Source organism: Pristiophorus japonicus, chromosome 6 (assembly GCF_044704955.1).
Source record: "Pristiophorus japonicus isolate sPriJap1 chromosome 6, sPriJap1.hap1, whole genome shotgun sequence".
Taxonomy (NCBI): Eukaryota; Metazoa; Chordata; class Chondrichthyes; family Pristiophoridae; genus Pristiophorus; species Pristiophorus japonicus.
In genome coordinates this window covers 255,874,789-255,894,244 of record NC_091982.1, presented here as the reverse complement: position 1 = coordinate 255,894,244, position 19,456 = coordinate 255,874,789, and the positions used below count along the sequence as shown (strand labels likewise).

General features: G+C 45.0%; 1 protein-coding gene across 1 annotated transcript in view; it reads left to right on the top strand.

Annotated features, from left to right (window-relative positions):
* LOC139265468 (transmembrane protein 255B) overlaps positions 1-19,456 on the top strand; it is a 113,322-nt gene that overhangs the window by 71,431 nt on the left and 22,435 nt on the right. Inside the window, exon 6 of the mRNA XM_070882485.1 lies at positions 9,922-10,007. Coding sequence (XP_070738586.1) covers positions 9,922-10,007 — 86 coding nt within the window. The remainder of the gene's footprint in view (positions 1-9,921; positions 10,008-19,456) is intronic.

The window sequence follows — 19,456 nt, the reverse complement described above, 5'->3', positions numbered from 1 at the left end:
TGTGTTCGCTGACCTACATTGGCTCCCGGTTAAGCAACACCTTGATTTCAAAATTCTCATCCTTGTTTTCAAATCCCTCACCCCTCCCTATCTCTGTAATCTCCTCCAGCCCCACAACCACAACCCCCTCAACCCCCCGAGATGTCTGCGCTCCTCAAATTCTACCCTCGAGTATCCCTGATTATAATCGCTCAACCATTGGCGGCCGTGCCTTCAGCTGCCTAGGCCCTAAGCTCTGGAATTCCTTCCTTAAACCTCTCTGCCTCTCTACGTCTCCTTCCTCCTTTAAGATGCTCCTTCAAATCTGCCTTTTTGACCAAGCTTTTGGTCATCTGCCCTAATTTCTCCTTATGTGGCTCAGTATCAAATTTGTCTTATAATACGCCTGTGAAGCACCTTGGGACATTTTACTATGTTAAAGGTGCTATATAAATACAAGTTGTTTTTATATAAAAACATAAAATAAAATAATAATTCAGAGTCATGATAATTTCAAATCAGAATACTTACGGTGGTAATTTCTAAGCTGTGAAAATGCAACAATTTTAAGAAAAATTCCAATAATAATGAACCTGGTTTTGATAAATCTCCTTTAATTATTTTTTTTGATGAACTATCTCAAATTAAAGTCTGCTTCAGCAAACGTTGCTGTTTCCCCTGCCCCAAAGTCTTATCCCTCCTCTTCTGAAGGTACTGACTCACATTGGCATATATGGGTGTACACTATGAGTGTGTCCGTGCCTTCTGTAGGGGCTGGTGGGTCTGTCAGCTTGCCTTCCTGACCCAGAGCGGTTGTGAGTCGCTCCCACCCCCTGGTTCTCGAGCTTGGATTTATTAATCAGGGTGTGATAAAGTGCAGTAGACAACTGTTTTGTACAAAGAAGGTTTGGATTTTATTCAAGAAAGCAAATAACACAAATACACTCTAATAAAACTGTAAAATCTTACAAAAGGATTCTAAGCAACGGGGAATATTTTATTACAGGTAAAAAACACAACAGAAATATCTCTCACCTCCCACTTACTCTCTAACTAGGTCAAACTCTAGGGCTCCAGAGATTCATGCTCACCAGATCCTTCCCTTTGACAGCTAGGGCTGTTTCGCGGTTTCGGGGTTCTTTGGTTATAGCCGGTTTGCCTTGTTGCACCCCGTGGTAGAAGATGTCTGCTGTGTATTGAAGCCAGTTGGGGTGAGTTCTTTTCTCCAATGTTGCGATGTTTCTTCCTGTGGTTTCTTGCCATGTGCTCTCGGTCTTGTTGTTCCGAAGTGATGGTCAGAATAGAGACCGTTCGCTTGGTACGATAGGCCCTCAATTATACTCTGAGAGGCTCCTTAATCTAACGTTTCTTTTGTTTAAGCTTTGCTGCCCAGCTAACTGAAACTTGATGAAGTGTTTTTAATCTGGCGTTGATAGACTTTTCTGAACTGACGAGCTCTTGTCAATTGTTGAAATTATCCTTTGGTTTCGAGTCGCAATTGTTAAAGATAATTTCTGGTGTTGAGTTGTCTGCCTGGGTCCCAGCTTTCTATGCAGGCCGGAAAGGTTATTAGCATTATGCATGTGTTGGATGGGCTCTGTGCTTGGATTTAAACAGTACTTCCCTGGATCGATTGCTGAAATGTAAATGTCTTGTAGGGCGCAGGTTTGAGGGTAAACAGTTCCCCAGACAATTTGATTAGCTCCAATATCCAAACTGGCTTTTCAGAGGTTGAACCCACCCCTGGTTTTGCAGTCCTTTTCTCACAGACCCAACCTGCACCTTTTTAAAATCCCAAACTTGGTTAAAACTCATAGATTTCTTCCATATGCATTCTAGGATCCCAAACTTTCTGTTCAGTAATCCCAAATCGAATTTCCTTTTCAGTGTGTCCAAACACTGTGGGGTTTCCACGAATTTTGGAATCTTACACTTTTGATGTCTAAGTCTTAAGCGCTGTAATTCCTTCCCTAAGCATCATGAGGCTGCCATTGAGCAGGAAATTTGAATTAAACATGTTTGGGTTCCAGGAAATCGCCAACGGATCAACAAAGCATGTGGAGCTCTGCTGGCTAGCAATAAGGTGCTATGTGAGCATCCTGCCACTGGCCCGAAAACCTTATGTGCCACACTTGGACCAGTTAGCCTGAAATTACTAAAATAGGACAGCTCCACTCTACTCTGATATCACACAACAATTTATCCTTCCTATTTTCTTCATAAATCTCTTTTTCAATTTATTTTCAGACACGGTTTAACATATGGACAACAAAAGAGATTGGGCCGTAATTTGCGGCCCCTGCTGGCACGTGCGAGGTGTGTACGCGCTCGTAAGGGCGCGCACGTTCCGGGTTTTTGCGTGTAAAGTGCACGCACAAAATCCCGGAACTTGCGATCTGTCAAGAATTTTCTTGAGAGATCCAACTCATCTCCGGGAAAAGAGCATCATCAGGTGGAGAGTTGGGCTATTTACCCAACTTCTGCCCAGCGAATGCCTGTGAAATTCTTGCACCTGGCGTAAGCCCTTTTAAAACATGTAAATTTATTTTTCAAAAAATTAGAAATTTGCTTTAAATATTTAATTACATTCCATTTTAATTAATTTTTAAAAATGTGCTTTTAAAAAATGTATTTGAAGTGTAGATGTATTTAGTGGGCTATTCCCAGTCATACTTTTGGGATTCCGTATGTGCGGCATGAATAGGGATTTCCTTTTATTGGTTGGGCTGGACCACGTGATCCCAGTGCGCAAAGCCTGTGCCTCTGGGATAGGTGGGTCTCTACTCTTGGGTATCCAGAGTGGCCCAGGTCCGTGAATCTCTGTACCGCCCGGACCACCAGGTCGGCGGGCATTTTATTTGCGGATCGGAGGTATTTCGCCGTGGGAAGCCTCCAACCGCAAATTCAGGGCCGTTATATAAAAATGCTATTGACCTATATTTGAAAAGTTGCAATAATTCTTCTGGACCTGGATAAACTAATCCTCAAGGACGCAACATCCTTGACATTTCTTTCCTTTACAACCTGGATGTTACCACGGGATTAATGCTTCAAGAATAGCTTGATGATTGGCTGTTCAATTGCTCAGCAAGTTTATACGGCTGACTTATACAGGCACGTATGACGTTTGGCATAAAGAAAGTCCTCTTGAACTGGGTGACCAGGGCTTCTGGGCAGCAGTAAGCATCCTGGGGCGGAGGGGTGGGAGGTTTCATGGAGAGGACGCAAATATAAAACCAAGTGGACTTTAGCCATTTCTTAACTGTTTTTCTTTGTTTTTCGCATGGGCTTGCTCAGCAAAGAGACTGATGCTGTGCTGTGCCAACTTATGGTGCTATCATGTGGCATAAGCCATGCCCTGAAGCTTGGCTCCACCACCTTGTCAGCACGTTGCAGTGCTGATCTATCAGGATAGTGTTGTGGAGTGGCACAGAGGGAAAGCGTGCTGGCAAACACCTCATGCCTCCACTTCAGCAGTGGGCTGTTGGGCTGCTCTGGCAATGCTTGCAGATTCAGGCCTGTATCTGGGGGTTTTCTTACCCGCCTATAGTTGCCAGTCTTTTTTTGAGGCCCCCCTGCCCTTTCACTTTGGACAACTTCTCAAGGCGCAGAGAAATTAGCTCATGGTACTGATTTAAGATAAGGTCATCATCTAATTATAAGAATCAAATTAGTTACATGTTCTTCAAGGAATTTTACGCAAGTCTCAATTGAAGAATTGCAGCACACCCCTAGTATGGCACTGGGGTGTCAGCTTTGATTTTATGCTCAAGTCCCCGTAGAAGGGATTGAACATACAACCTACTGACTCAGAAGCGAGGGTGCTATGCACTGAGCCACAGCGGACACAGTGCAGAGTTTTCTTATGGTCTAATTCAGACTCCATTACCTCTGTTTCACCAACTGAGATTAATGTGGTCTCTTTCCTTTTACAAAAGTTTAAATACAAAATCCTGTGTGACAACACAAGTCTGCAGGATTGATACAGAAGATTGATGCACAACTACAGCCACTCTTGTGTTCCTAGCATAAAAACATAGGTCTATTTAAGTGTGGGCAACTCTTGACGTTCCTAACTCATCATGTCTGATCAAGAACCATGCGTCTGGTCAGATCTCTTATACAGGCGAAACTCTTGGCATCAACTGAATTAGTCTCATCCATAAACTGGCACGAATATCTTTCATAAGAACGTAAGAATTAGGAACTGGGGTCGGCCATCTAGCCCCTCGAGCCTGCTCCGCCATTCAACAAGATCATGGCTGATCTGGCCGTGGACTCAGCTCCACTTACCCGCCCGCTCCCCGTAACCCTTAATTCCCTTATTGGTTAAAAATCTATCTATCTGTGACTTGAATACATTCAATGAGCTCGCCTCAACTGCTTCCTTGGGCAGAGAATTCCACAGATTCACAACCCTCTGGGAGAAGAAATTCCTTCTCAACTGGGTTTTAAATTGGCTCCCCCGTATTTTGAGGCTGTGCCCCCTAGTTCTAGTCGCCCCGACCAGTGGAAACAACCTCTCTGCCTCTTTCTTTCATAAATATAAACAGAAAATGTTGGAAATACTCAGCAGGTCAAATAGTATCTGTGGAGAGAAAAACAGAGTTAACGTTTCACCTTTCGTCACCACATGAATATCTTTCAAATGTTCAGAACCTACTAACAGGGGAAATTTTCTCTGCAAGCTGTCAAATAGGGTGACAATGACTTCATTCTTGAGACCATTGCAGTTCATTTTCTGCATGTGCTTTGTGTTCCTTTCAGGCTACCAGCAAAAAGTTGCTGAGATGTAGACCAAGCGGATGTAAGAAGGTGGACAATTTAGATTGAAGTGAGAATCACTTTAGGGCAGTAAGCAAGATGGGCGAGGCCACCACAAAATGTGAAGACGTGCACATTGTGGTCCATTTTGCAGGCCAAAAGGTTCCTCTGCAGTGTTCAATTAATACACTCCAACATCGGAATAGCACTCAGCATTGTACCAATGTGAGGCCTCTACTTCAAGCACCAGCCTTCCTAATGCCTTCTCCAAGTGAAATGTTGAAATTGTGCTGAATCATGGCTAGTTTTGTGCTAGTGACACATTGAAAACTAGGTTAAGATTGGGAAAAGTCTTTTCATTGGGCCTTCAGACAGAATCAATCAATTTGGGCTTGAAAAATCTTGGGGGAGCAAATGCAGAAGGAAATGGGGTTGAAAGGGTGTAAGGAGAAGGGGTGTGGGTTGTGAGGGATACAAGGAAATGGGTGAAGAGGAAGGCATAACGAAGATCATGCAGGGAGAAACATGGCTAAGGTGGGGGAGTGGGGGGTGGGGTCATGGTAGACAATAAGGAAAGTCAAAGAGGTTGTAACAAGGTAAGGTGCTCGAAGAAGGAGAAGCTACTGGAAGAGTAGGGAAAGAGACTAAGGTGCATTAAATGTGTGTAAGGGAAGTCAGTTACAAAGGCTGTCATCACTGTATGCTTGGATATGTACATCATACAAGTATTCTAGTTTGAGAGCACATAAAGGTTGCAATGAAAGAAAATTAGAGGAGAAAGCCTGCATCTCTTTCCTCCCTTGATGTTCTTGATTTTCCAATGTGCTTTGGATGCGAGGATCTAACGAGAGCCTGGGAACTTGGCTCAATACAGGTTTAGCATTACTTCGCTACTTCGAGTACTGTGTGCAGTTCTGGTCACCATATTATAAAAAGGATATAGAGGCACTGAAGAGGGGTGCAGAGAAGATTTACAAGGATGATTCCAGAAATGCAAGGGCATACCTATCAGGAAAGGATCAACAGGCTTTTCTCTTGAAAAAAGAAGGCTGAGGAATGACCTAATAGAGGTCTTTAAAATTATGAAAGATTTTGATAGAGCGGATACAGAGAGAATCTTTCCACTTGTGGGGAAGAGCATAACTAGAGGCCATCAATATAAGATAGTCACCAAGAGATCCAGTAGGGAATTCAGAAGAAACTTCTTTACCCAAAGAGTGGTGAGAATGTGGAACTCGCTACCACAGGGAGTGGTGAAAGCAAATAGTATCGATGCATTTAAGGGGAGGCTAGACAAGCTCATGGGGGAGAAGGGAATAGAGGGTTATGCTGATAGATTTAGATGAGGAAAGACGGGAGGAGGCTCGAGTGGAGCATAAACGCCGGCATGGACTGGTTGGGCCGAATGGCCTGTTTCTGCGCCGTATATCATATGTAATCCTATGTAAAAACAAGAATCTACTCCCACATCTGGAGGAAGATGTTAAGTTATATAAGATACATAACTCAAGGATCTCTTACTGTTGTAACCAGATGATATTAAAAAGGGTCTGAAACAAATATAATTACTTGCACACAACTAGGATGTGCAAAGCAATTCATTCGCACTTACATAACTATATATGAAATGTTGATTATATCTATTTAACACTTGATCGCTCCCACATTCTCGAAATGATATCGTTTACCCTTAGCGTCTCTCTGTTTCGCTGTCTCTTGCTTGATTCATTAGTGTCTCTGCCAGTTTCCATCTCATCCTCTTGGTTTCTGTGTTTTGATTCAGCTTAATTTCCTCCCCTTGCTCACATTGGTTTGCATACCACTCTCTCAGAGTCGTGCCTTCACGCCTTGGCATCAATACATGCTTGGGATATCAAAACCAGCGAGAATGCATCTTGACTGATTTATGATGGCAGGAGAAGCCGCAACATTAAAGTACCTTACCAGCATGTGTTTATTTTTAAGATTAGAGTCTTAACTTCTCTTCTTAGCAGCTTTTTAAATGTTATATATGCTCATATGGGTTTTAAGTTGGAGAAGTAAAATTGACACCACGTTGCATTATAACCAGACTTCCTCTTAAAAGAATAGGATGCCATCAAATTAATAGGAGTAAGTAATATTTAGGAAAGAGTATGAATATATTGCATATGTATTTAATTTGGCATCTTATCGATTGCGTGCCAACCTCAATGCTAGCTGTCACAATAATGTGTGTCCCTGCTTATAATGCCTGAGACTTGGAGCTGGAGTCACTGCTTTAAACACATTGGCCCTGAAATCATGGTTTCTTCTTCCCATGGGCGTTCGACTCGATTCTAAAGAAAAGATGCACACTTACCTTCTGCTGCTGCGCCCGCCAGAGATCCCGGTCCTGAGGCCTCCTTTCCCTGCGCATCGGAGCGCGCGCGCGCACGTAGAGCTGGACTGGAGTCACGTGGCACTGGGCAGCCAATCCAGGTGAAGTATTTTCTCATTTATAATAATGGGAACTCTGTAAGTAGGAGTTCACGTTATTATGATTGAGAAACATCTCCTGAACATGAAAACACCAATAAAAAAAATAGAAAGAAACATCACATATTTAACATTAATTTAAATTAAAGTTAATAAATGTCTTAGAGAAAAAAAATATTTATCCGATTTTTTTAAAAAGTTTTTAAATTATGGTTTAAAATAATTAGTGGGCAGGGTTTTTAAAACATTAAAATGTGTTTTTTAATTTTATTTTTATGTTTTTGTATGTTTTAAAACTCTTACTCTGGATAAAAGTAGGTTATGCGCTTGCTTTTACCAGGCGCAAGAGTTTTAAGGACACAAGATGGGAAAATACCGCAGTCTTGTCCACGCGAGTGTCCTGGCTGCCGAGATGTGTGCTAACACTTCACAGATCGGAAAAATGGCTTTTGCGATGCCTTCCCAGGTCCGTATACACTCCGTGCAGACCCGGGGAGGCCGGGATTTCAGGGCCAATAATATTATCCAGAAGAATGAGGCATATACCTTTTATGTAATAAAAACAAACAAACAAACAAATTTATGCATACAAAAAACAGTAGGCTTTGAACATGTTTCTCCTAGAAATAAGAACAGGCTTTGGTTAAAATGAGGTTATAAAAGCAAGACTTTGGTATCTAAAAACAATGGGCAGAATTTTATTTGAAAATTAGCAGCTAACTGAAATGGTTTATTTTTAATGCATCTGCTTCCACTGTTTAGGGACACATGCTCAGAATGGCAGGCAGTGACTAGTGGGGTACCGCAAGGTTCTGTGCTGGGGCCCCAGCTGTTTACATTGTACATTAATGATTTAGACGAGGGGATTAAATGTAGTATCTCCAAATTTGCAGATGACACTAAGTTGGGTGGCAGTGTGAGCTGCGAGGAGGATGCTATGAGGCTGCAGAGTGACTTGGATAGGTTAGGTGAGTGGGCAAATGCATGGCAGATGAAGTATAATGTGGATAAATGTGAGGTTATCCACTTTGGTGGTAAAAACAGAGAGACAGACTATTATCTGAATGGTGACAGATTAGGAAAAGGGAAGGTGCAACGAGACCTGGATGTCATGGTACATCAGTCATTGAAGGTTGACATGCAGGTACAGCAGGCGGTTAAGAAAGCAAATGGCATGTTGGCCTTCATAGCGAGGTGATTTGAGTACAGGGGCAGGGAGGTGTTACTACAGTTGTACAGGGCCTTGGTGAGGCCACACCTGGAGTATTGTGTACAGTTCTGGTCTCCTAACTTGAGGAAGGACATTCTTGCTATTGAGGGAGTGCAGCGTAGGTTCACCAGACTGATTCCCGGGATGGCGGGACTGACATATCAAGAAAGACTGGATCAATTGGGCTTGTATTCACTGGAGTTCAGAAGAATGAGAGGGGATCTCATAGAAACGTTTAAAATTCTCACGGGTTTAGACAGGTTAGATGCAGGAAGAATGTTCCCAATGTTGTTGAAGTCCAGAACCAGGGGTCACAGTCTAAGGATAAGGGGTAAGCCATTTAGGACCGAGATGAGGAGAAACTTCTTCACCCAGAGAGTGGTGAACCTGTGGAATTCTCTACCACAGAAAGTTGTTGAGGCCAATTCACTAAATATATTCAAAAAGGAGTTAGGTGAAGTCCTTACTACTCGGGGGATCAAGGGGTATGGCGAGAAAGCAGGAATGGGGTACTGAAGTTGCATGTTCAGCCATGAACTCATTGAATGGCGGTGCAGGCTCGAAGGGCTGAATGGCCTACTCCTGCACCTATTTTCTATGGTGTGGGTAGAGCGAGGGTGGGTGTTCAGATGACCAGCGTGTTCGCGCCACTCTCCCGCCCTACCATTTTTACTTGCCTGAATTCAGGCACAGGCTGGCTACCCGTCCCAGAGGAGTGGGGTCCTAATTTCAATGACAAAACCACATGGTTGGGATGAGCAGGCCATTTTAACCACGGGGTCCAGATGGTCCCAAATCTGCTTGTGAAAGCTGGGTGGCAGGAAGGATCCTGGCCACAGAAGCCCAGATAAGTGATTTTTGAAAAAATTTTTTAAGGTTCCTTGTGGACCAGGAGGATCAGAGTGCTCCTCCAGGGCCCACAAGGACACTATGAGCTTCCACTACCCTGGGCTATCCCCCTCCCCCTATCGGTATGTTTGGAACCCCCTCTCCCCTGCAAAATTCTTGCCGGACACCGTTTCCATCATCCACAGTGGTGATCTGATGCCCCCTCCCCCACCCCACAAATTTTGACTCCCACATGCCGGCGGTGATGTCATTTCCACTGGCGTCGGGCCAAAGTCAATGTCCAGGCCTGTAAATGAGGCCCAGGAGTTAAAATCGCACCCCGGGGTGGGGGGGGCTGCACTGTTCACAGCCTGCATTGGCGATTCACGTCACAAATTAAAATCGGGGTATAGTGTCAGCTGGTCTAACGTGATTTCTAATAGCAGTACACACTTGCACAAGTAGGTGAGCAGTAGTGGGCATTGTCAGAGCTGGGCTGTGAGTAACTCCAACTGTCAGAGGCACACAGCGGTATTGTTCTGGCTATGATATTTAACATTCTTTGTTCCCACCCGTATTCCTATAATGTTTACGATGCTTATCAACACTATTTATTTTCAGTGTTTCTATTACCAAACGTATAGCAGTCGTTTTACACATCCTTGTTTTACTATTCGGAGCAGGTGCCTTGCCAGAGCCTCACGGAATCATGCAGTCTGAAAGTGCGGAGTAACACTTGCTATTGCTGTGACCTGTATGACTGTGCAAAGTGAGTATTCTGCCTTCTGTATCCTACGAATTGTTTGTGTTTATTTAGCTAGAGTGCTAGGAGAGTGGGACACAACAATGGGAATAAGACAAGTGCACAAAGCCTGAGAGATGCACACACACGCAATAAAAAACAAACGCAACAATGCTAAACACACAACCATGTGATTTTAGTCACAATCCATTTCCAATGCTTTGAAGATTTATGACTAGAGGATGAGGGATTTTGTCTCAATCACAGTAACTAGTGGCTCCACATCAACCTGTAAGAAATTCTTGGTCCTTGTGCCGTGTTGTATCTTGTATCTTGTACTACAGCTCCGATTTTTCCAATGAGAATTACATTTCTCACACACAACTGGCTCTTTAAAAATGGTCGATTGCAGACCGGGAGTTGTACTGGGCATGCGTGCCCATAGTAATCATGTCAAAAATGTCCTTTTCCCACCCCCCCCATCCCGCACATGCACAGAAAGGGCAACATCAATTTTTCGGCGCAGACATTAGGCTCCACCCCCTGAGGCTACAGAACAGGCTGCATGGCGCCAATTTCAAAAAATAGATCGGGGAAACTTGCCACTTTTTTGCAGAGGGAGTAATTGGGGCCAAGGAAATCGGGCGTAACTCTGGCAATATGCCAAAAGACAGCATTGGGGAAAATTGAGCCCAATGTAAGTACAATGCGACTAATCCCCCTTTTCTTTTCATTACTTTCCCTTTGTATAATTCTTATATTGAATATGTTTTAGCATTCATTAAAATCCAATACTGAATATATTTTTTAGATTTTTTTTTAACCATAGGTATTAAAGGATATGGAGTTAGGTCATAGATCAGCCATGATCTCATTGAATGGCGGAACAGACTCAAGGGGCTAAATGGCCTGCTCCTGTTCCTATGTTCCTAAATAAATAGATTTAATCAGGCTAAAAACAACTGTACAAAAAGCAGCTTCTCCTAGCTTACAAACTCCAACTTGCAAGCTGTCAGACTCCAATCCAGTTCCAAACAGTTCTGCCTAATTGATACGTTGCCAGGTACTAATTGTTAAGAAACCATCAGATTGATATGGAACACTGACATTACTGAAGTACATATTTCAAATTGTCATTTAAAAATGCTATTGGCACACACTTTTAGTTTGGTCAGGATGCCTGTTCTTTATTAGTGCTGCTCCCCTTCCAATGGGATACTTCTCAACTAATAGAAATTAAGTCAACTGTGATAAACAAAGAATTATAAATGCTCATGTAAAAACAAAAAATGCTGGAATTCTCAGCAGATCTGTGGAGAGAAACAGAGTTAACGGGGCTGAACTTGCCCTTTTCTATAAGCGGCGGTGGAGAAAAACATTAAAAAACTGAGGGTGTGCCCAGTTTCAGGCGGAGGGCAATTTCTACCCCAACGTTTCAGGTCTGTGACGAAGGGCCATCGAACTGAAACGTTAACTCTCTTTCTCTCTATTGATGCTGCCTGACCTGCTGAAATTTCCAGCATTTTCTGTTGTTATTTCAGATTCCAGCATCCACAGTATTTTATAGATGTACAGCTTTGGCCTTTCTGGCAATGGCACAGTCCATTCCAGGTCCTCTTCAAACAGGGGGCATAACCTTAAAATTACAGCTAGGTCATTCAGTGATGATGCCAAGAAGCACTTCTGCACACAAAGGGTAGTTGAAATCTGGAAAACTCTCCCCAAAAAGGCTGTTGAGACTGGGTCAATTGAAAATTTCAAAACTGAGATTGGTAGATTTTTGTTAAGTAAGGGTATCAAGGGTTACATTACCAAAGTGGATAGATGGAGTTCAGATGTAGAACAGTCAAGATCTCCTTGAATGGCGGAACAGACTAAAGGGGCTGAATGGCCTGCTCCTGTTCCTATCCTCCTTTGGTCCTAGAGTGGCACACTTTGTCTCACCCTTCTCTCTGAAAGTAGATTTTTAGCAGTTTTGGTCACATCTTCTCGCGAGCTGTCAATTTTACTCTCTGACCATTCTGCAGAAGGCATAGTTCAAGTGGGCAAAAGCTTACTAATAGCCAGACTTTCCTCTTCCTGCTCTCACTCCATGAAACACGGCCACTCCACTGACCGAGCTGTGAGCTGATTAAAAGGGATTGCATCATCTAAAATATCTCCTACGAAAAAAATCATAAAGTTTCCCAACATGGGAACTGTCGCTAAGGTTGCTATAACTTATCATAATTGATATGTGTACAATTACTGAGCAGAGGGTATCTGCTGCTGTACAGAGAAGAGGTGAAAATTCAGGCATGAGAAGCACCTCTTGGCCCATTCTTCATGGCCACATCAAATGCAGCAATACACAGGAAAGTTAGCATCTGTCACCAAACAAAGAATTGACATTGAATAGATGGAGTAAAAATACATTCAGTGGGTAAAGCAATGTACTTAATGCCTTTGAGAATTTTGAATCCAGCTCAGGCAGATGGCACTCCTCTCTCTGCTGACAGTGCGGGTCCTATACAAAATAACTTTGGGTAGATTCAATCCACTTCCTAGCAAATGTGGGCCCACAGCACAAAACTGTCATCAAGTTGATGTCATCATCATAGGCCATCCCTCGAAACGAGGATGACTTGCTTCCACACCAAAAAAAAGGATGAGTTCACAGGTGTTTCGAAAGAAAAACCCAAACTACATCCTCAAGGGTGGAAGGTGCCTGTGCGTGGATTTTTTTAACAGGTGGTGGCCGTTGCACACCAGCCACCACACGGGCTTGACAGAGCTAGGTCTTGGTCCAGTGGCAAGGATTACCTAAGACAACTGGAGACCTGCTCTGCTGCACGGACCCAGTGCGCACACGTATCACAGTGTGGGCTGGGCCCGTGCTGTCCCTGGGCGCCTGGCCCCGAACTCACGCCTCCCCTGGGCCCCGATCACATCCCCCTACAAGGTGATGTAAAAGGACTCTAAATTGGCAAACATACTTCAAGAGGCCACAGGAATTAGAACAGTCCTTGCTGGCACACTAGGTGAACTTTTCTGTGCTCATAGTTAAGGCACATGTTGGACCAGCTGTCATAGCTTTATAGCTACCTGGGAAAGGTAGCATAGTGGTCATGTTACTGGACTAGTAAACCAGAGGCCTGAACTGATGATCCAGAGACGTGAGCAGCAGCTGGGGGAATTTAAATTCAGTTCATTAAATACATCTGGAATAAAAAGCTAGTATCAGTAATGGTGACTATGAAACTATCAGATTGTAGTAAAAACCCATCTATTTCACTGATGTCCTTTAGAGAAGGAAATCTGCTGTCCTTACCTGATCTGGCCTATATGTGGCTCCAGACCCATTCATAACTGCCCTCTGAAACTACCTTCAGTTGTAAAATAAAAACTCTACAAGGAAAGAAAACAGACAGACAGACCAGGCTTCGGACATGGCAACGGCACACACTGCACAGTTGACCCTGCAAAGTCCTCCTCATTAACATCTGGGGTCGTGTCAAAATTGGGAGAGCTGTCCCACAGATTAGTCAAGCAATAACTTGACATAGTCATACTCACAGAATCATGCCTTTCAGCATTGGTAGCAATGACCACCGCACAGTCCTTGTGGAGACCAAGTCCTGTCTTCACACTGAGGACACCCTCCATCATGTTGTGTGGCACTAGCACCACGTAAAATGAGGTAGATTCAGAACAGATCTAGCAGCTCAAAACTAGCCATCCATGAGGCGCTGAGGGCCATCAGCAGCTGCAGAATTGTAATCCACCACAATCTGTAACCTCATGGCCCGGCATATCCCTCGCTCTGCCAGTGGACTAACCTTAGTTCAATAAAGAGTGTAGAAGAGCATGCCAGGAGCAGCACCAGATGTACCTAAAATGAGGTGCCAAGCTGGGGAATCTGCAACACAGGACTACTTGCATGCTAAACAGCAGAAGAGGCATGCTATGGACAGGGTTAAGCGATCCCACAACCAACGGATCAGATCAGAGCTCTGCAGTCCTGCCACATCCAGTCATCAATGCTGGTGGACAATTAAACAACTAACAGGAGGAAGAGGGTCCGTGAATATCCCCATCCTCAATGATGGTGGAGCTCAGCATGTGAGTGCAAAAGACAAGGCTGAATCGTTTGCAACCATCTTCAGCCAGAAGTGCCGAGTGAATAATCCATATCGGCCCCATCCTGAGGTCCCCACTATCACAGAAGCCAGTCCTCAGCCAATTTGATTCACTCCATGTGATATCAATAAACAGCTGAGCACACTGGATACAGCAAAGGCTATGGGCCCCAACAACATCCCGGCTGTCACGCTGAAGACTTGTGCTCCAGAACTAGCCAAGCTGTTCCAGTACAGCTACAACACTGGCATCATCCGACAATGTGGAAAACTGCCCAGGCATGTCCTGTCCGCCAAAAGTAGACAAATCAAATCCGGCCAATTACCGCCCCCATCAGTCCATTCTCAATGATCAGCAAAGTGATGGAAGGTGTCGTCGGCAGTGCTATCAAGCGGCATTTACTCACCAATAGCCTGCACATCGATGCCCAGTTTGGATTAGGCCAGGACCACTCAGCTCCAGACTTCATTACAGCCTTGGTCCAAACATGGACAAAAGAGCTGAATTCCAGAGGTGAGGTGAGAGTGACTGCCCTTGACATCAAGGCAGCATTTGACCGAGTGTGGCACCAAGGAGCCCTAGTAAAACTGAAGTCAATAGGAATCGTGCGGAAAACTCTTCACTGACTGGAGTCATACCCAGCACAAAGGCAGATGGTTGTGGGTATGATATTTTCCTTACGACCTCACAAACACCTCAGGGCCTACTTCAGTCAGGAAAATAGCCTGTTTTCTTTCCATCACCCCCCGGTTATGGTTTTAATCATCGGGGACTTCGATGATACTATTCGCGGTGAAAAACATTTCTAGCCGCTCCACATATGCGCTGAAAGTTTCACGGTCATGATAGAAATCACCCAACGCCTAATTATTCCCATAGGCGCAGCCATCTGGACTCTGTCAGTTCAGCCAAGTGTGCTTGTAATTTACCTTGGATTTTAGCTGTTCTGCAAACAAAGGACCACTCTCGTCTCTCTGTTGTTTGGCTGGAATCATCCACCAACAAAAATTTCAGCTGGGAATCTGATTATCCTATCCTCATCACCAAAGTGATATTTTCCTTATGACCTCACAAACACACAGACTCCAAGATGGCTGTAAACTCCAGGAACTTGTCAGGTGACCTGCCACCTGATGCCATTACTGTATTTACAGCAATGGCTGCATTACCACAGTAGTCCACTAGCTGGAACTATATTATAGTGGTGGTTGGAGGTCAATCATCACAGCCCCAAGATATCACTGCAGGAGTTCCTCAGGGTCGTGTCCTAGGTCCAACCATCTTCAGCTGCTTCATCAATGATCTTCTTGCCATCATAAGGTCAGAAGTGAGGATGTTCACTGATGATTGCACAGAATTCAGTGCTACTCCAAACTCCACAGAAAATGAAGCAGTCCATGCCCGCATGCAGCAGGACCTGCACAACATTCAGGCTTGGGCTGATATGTGGCAAGTGACATTCGCACCACACAAGTGCCAGGCAATGGCTATCTCCAATAAGCGAGAGTCTCACTGTCATGTATGTACATGCTGTTTGTAGCCACCAGATGGTGTCATTGTTGGAGGCCACTGAGCAGCACGCACATGGTGCTGCTCTGGTATAAAAGGCCAGCCATTTTGTGAGTCAGGCACTTTGGGCCTAAATAAAGCAGAGCCAAGGTTGTACCTTGCGTAGTTAAACAGTACTCAGTTTGAACCTTTATTGCAGACATAACATTTGGTGACGAGAATACAAGAACCTTTGTTTGCAAAATGAGCACGATTGGATTTTTAGAGCGATTTGTGGAGGGAGAAGATTGGGCCGACTTTGTGAGCCGTTTGAACCAGTACTTCGTGGCCAACAAAATGAAGGGGGTCGATGATGCAGATTGGCGCCAGGCCGTGTTCAAAGATCTATGGTCTGATAAAGAATCTACTCATGCCTAGTGATCCAACAGAGAAAACGTACGAGGAGTTGTGTACATTGGTACGGGAGCACCTCAAGCCAGACGACAGCATCATCATCTCGAGATACAGGTTTTAAATATACACGTTCGATCGGAGGGCCAGAGCACGGCAGAATTTGTTGCAGACCTGAGACTTCTAGCGGGACCGTGTAAGTTCGGGACGGTGTTGTCAGACATGCTGTGGGACTTCTTTGTTATCGGTATCAACCACGAGGTGATCCAGCGCAAACTTCTGGCGGTGGAGGAGTTGGATTTAAAATGGGCCATCCAGATCGCTCAATCATGTGTGACGACGGATAGGAGTCTAAAGCAAATAGCGGTGAAGAACCGAACCTCAGCAAGTACTGTAAATGCGATTGATTCGCCGTCTGGCAGAGCGGCACATGGCAGGGCCTATGGCTGCCCAAAGTCCTCCAGCGGGAATGTATCCGATTTCTCCGTGTTGGCATTGTGGGGAAATCATCGGCACCAGCAGTGCCGATTTAAACAATATAGTTGTAAAGGCTGTCTGAGAGTGGGGCATCTCCAGCGCAAGTGTCCGCAGATGAGCAAGCGTGCTGCGACACACCACGTGGAGGATGAGAGTCAGACTAGCGCGGATCCGGATACGCAATCCGAGATGCCAGAGGAGGAAGTGTATGGATTTCATAACCAAGCGTAAAACAATTTTGATTAATGTGAAGTTTAACGGGATACCGGTATCGATGGAACTGGACACAGGGGCGAGTCAATCGATCATGAACGAGAGGGCATTTAATAAGCTGTGGGATACTAAGACTGTGAGGCCCAGGCTGAGCCCTGTTAACACCAAGCTGCGCACGTACACCAAAGAACTGATAAAGGTGATTGGCAGTGCACAAATGAATGTGTCGTATAATGGTGCGGTTCACGAGTAATCGCTGTGGATTGTTCCAGGCAATGGCCCAACGCTGGTCAGCAGAAGCTGTTGGAGAAAATCAGATGCGACTGGAACTACATAAAGGCGTTGTCGTTGGAGGAAGGTACATGCGCCCAAGTATTGAGCAAGTTCCTCTCGCTGTTCGAACCGGGTATCAGCAACTTCACAGGAGCCAAGGTGACATCCACGTGGACTCAGATGCAAGACCCATCCATCAAAAAGCTCGAGCAGTGCCGTATATGATGAGGAAGAAGGTCGAAATTGAACTGGACAGACTCCAGCGAAAAGAGATCATATAATTGTGTTCCTAACACAGATGAGGCCGCACACAGGGAGGTTAAAGTAACAGTGACCTCAGTCTTTAATAAGACACTCCAGAGTGAGGAACAGGCCTTAGGGGCCGGCTTATATACAGTGCTCCTAAGGGATGCTGGGATCCCTTGGGACTTCAGGGGATGAGCTCCCTGGCGGTGGAACATGGGAGTGCATGCTTTACAGATACACAACATCACTACCCCACCAAAGTCAAAGTGAAAACTATTTACAAGGTGAGGCGGTCGGGAGCCTTTCTTTCCCTGGTGGACCGCCTCGGTACAAATGTCTGTTGGCTGTGCCCTCGCTGGGCTGGCATGTTGTTGGCTCTGCAGGGCTGCTAGGTGAGCCTGGCCTTGCTGGGCTGTTGGGTGTGATGGGTTTGATTTCCTGGTCCGGCGTGGTGTCGTTGATTCTTTGGGTGTGTGTTGTGGGCTCGAAAAAGGTGGTGTCTGCTGTGGGTTGTTCAGGGCAGTCTCCGTCCAGCTCGTTGGCTACAAAGTACTAGTCTAGCCGTTCGACATAGACTTCCCAGTCCTCACCCTCCGAGAACTTCTCCAGGATGCCCACAGTTTGCTGCATCTTTGCGTTGGATTCGTATTCTCGTCGCCAATTATTGTGTTCCTAACACAGATGAGGCTGCACATAGGGAGGTTAAGTAACAGTGACCTCAGTCTTTAATAAGACACTCCAGAGTGAGGAACAGGCCTTAGGGGCCGGCTTATATACAGTGCTCCCAAGGGATGCTGGGATCCCTTGGGACTTCAGGGGATGAGCTCCTTGGTGGCGGAACATGGGAGTGCATGTTTACAGATACACAACACATATCATCGGTCGAATTTAATGAATAGGACAGCCCCATTGTTCCTGTGCTGAAATGTGATGGCACAGTCAGAATCTGTGGAGACTACAAGGCTGAAACTGAACTGAACTTGATGTCGGCATATATGACGCAGGAGTTGCTCGAGACTTCAAAGAGACTTACGTGCATTAACACGCACAAAGGACTGTTTATTTACCACAGGTGCCCGTTTGGAATTCGCTCGGCTGAAGCAATATTCCAGAGGAACATGGAAAGTCTACTGAAATCCGTTCCCAGAACTGTCGTGTTCCAAGATGACATCCTGATCACCGGTCATGACTTCAAGGAACATCTGACCAACCTGGAAGAGGTTCGACTGTGTTTGGACAGAGTGGGACTCAGACTTAAATGATCGAAGTGACTCTTCATGGCACCGGAGGTCGAATTCTTCGGGAGGAAAATCGCCGTTGATGGCATTAGACCTACTGACGTGAAAACCAAGGCCATCAAGAATGCACCCAAGCCACAGAATGTGACGGAGCTGCATTTGTTCCTGGGTCTACTCAACTACTTTGGTAACTTCCTACCTAAATTGAACCACTGCACATGCTATTGAGAAAAGGCAACAGCTGGGTGTGGGGCGCATCGCAAGCCAGAGCTTTCGAGAAAGCCACCAATCTGCTTTGCTCGAACAAGCTGCTGGTACATTATGACCCATGTAAACATTTAGTTTTGGCCTGTGACGCATCGTCATATGGAATTGGTTGTGTGTTACAACAAGCCAATGAGTATGGGAAACTTCAACCTGTTGCGTATGCATCCAAATGTTTGTCTAAAACAGAAAGAGCCTACAGTATGGTAGAAAAAGAGGCATTAGCCTGTGTGTATGGTGTTAAAAAGATGCATCAATACCTGTTCAGTCTGAGGTTCGAATTAGAGACCGCTCACAAGCCGCTCATTTCGTTGTTTTCCGAGAGCAAAGGTATCAACATCAATGCTTCATCCCGTATCTAAAGATGGGCATTGACATTATCTGCCTATGATTATGTGTTTCGCCACAGACTTGGCACAGAGAATTGTGCCGATGCTTTGAGCCGGTTGCCGTTGCCCACACTGGAGGTGGAAACGCCACAACCGGCAGATTTAATGTTAATCATGGATGCTTTTGAGAGTGAAGGCACCCCTGTCACGGCTCAACAAGTTAAGACCTGGACCAACCAGGACCCGATATTATCGGTGGTAAAGGGTCGCATCCTCAACTAAGCATAACTAAGCAAATGTGCAAGGAGACCAAACCGTACATTCGTCGCAAGGACGAACTGTCTATTCAAGCAGATTGGATATTGTGGGGCAATCGAGATGCAATGCCTAAGAAAGGGAGAGAGAAGTTTGTGCGTGA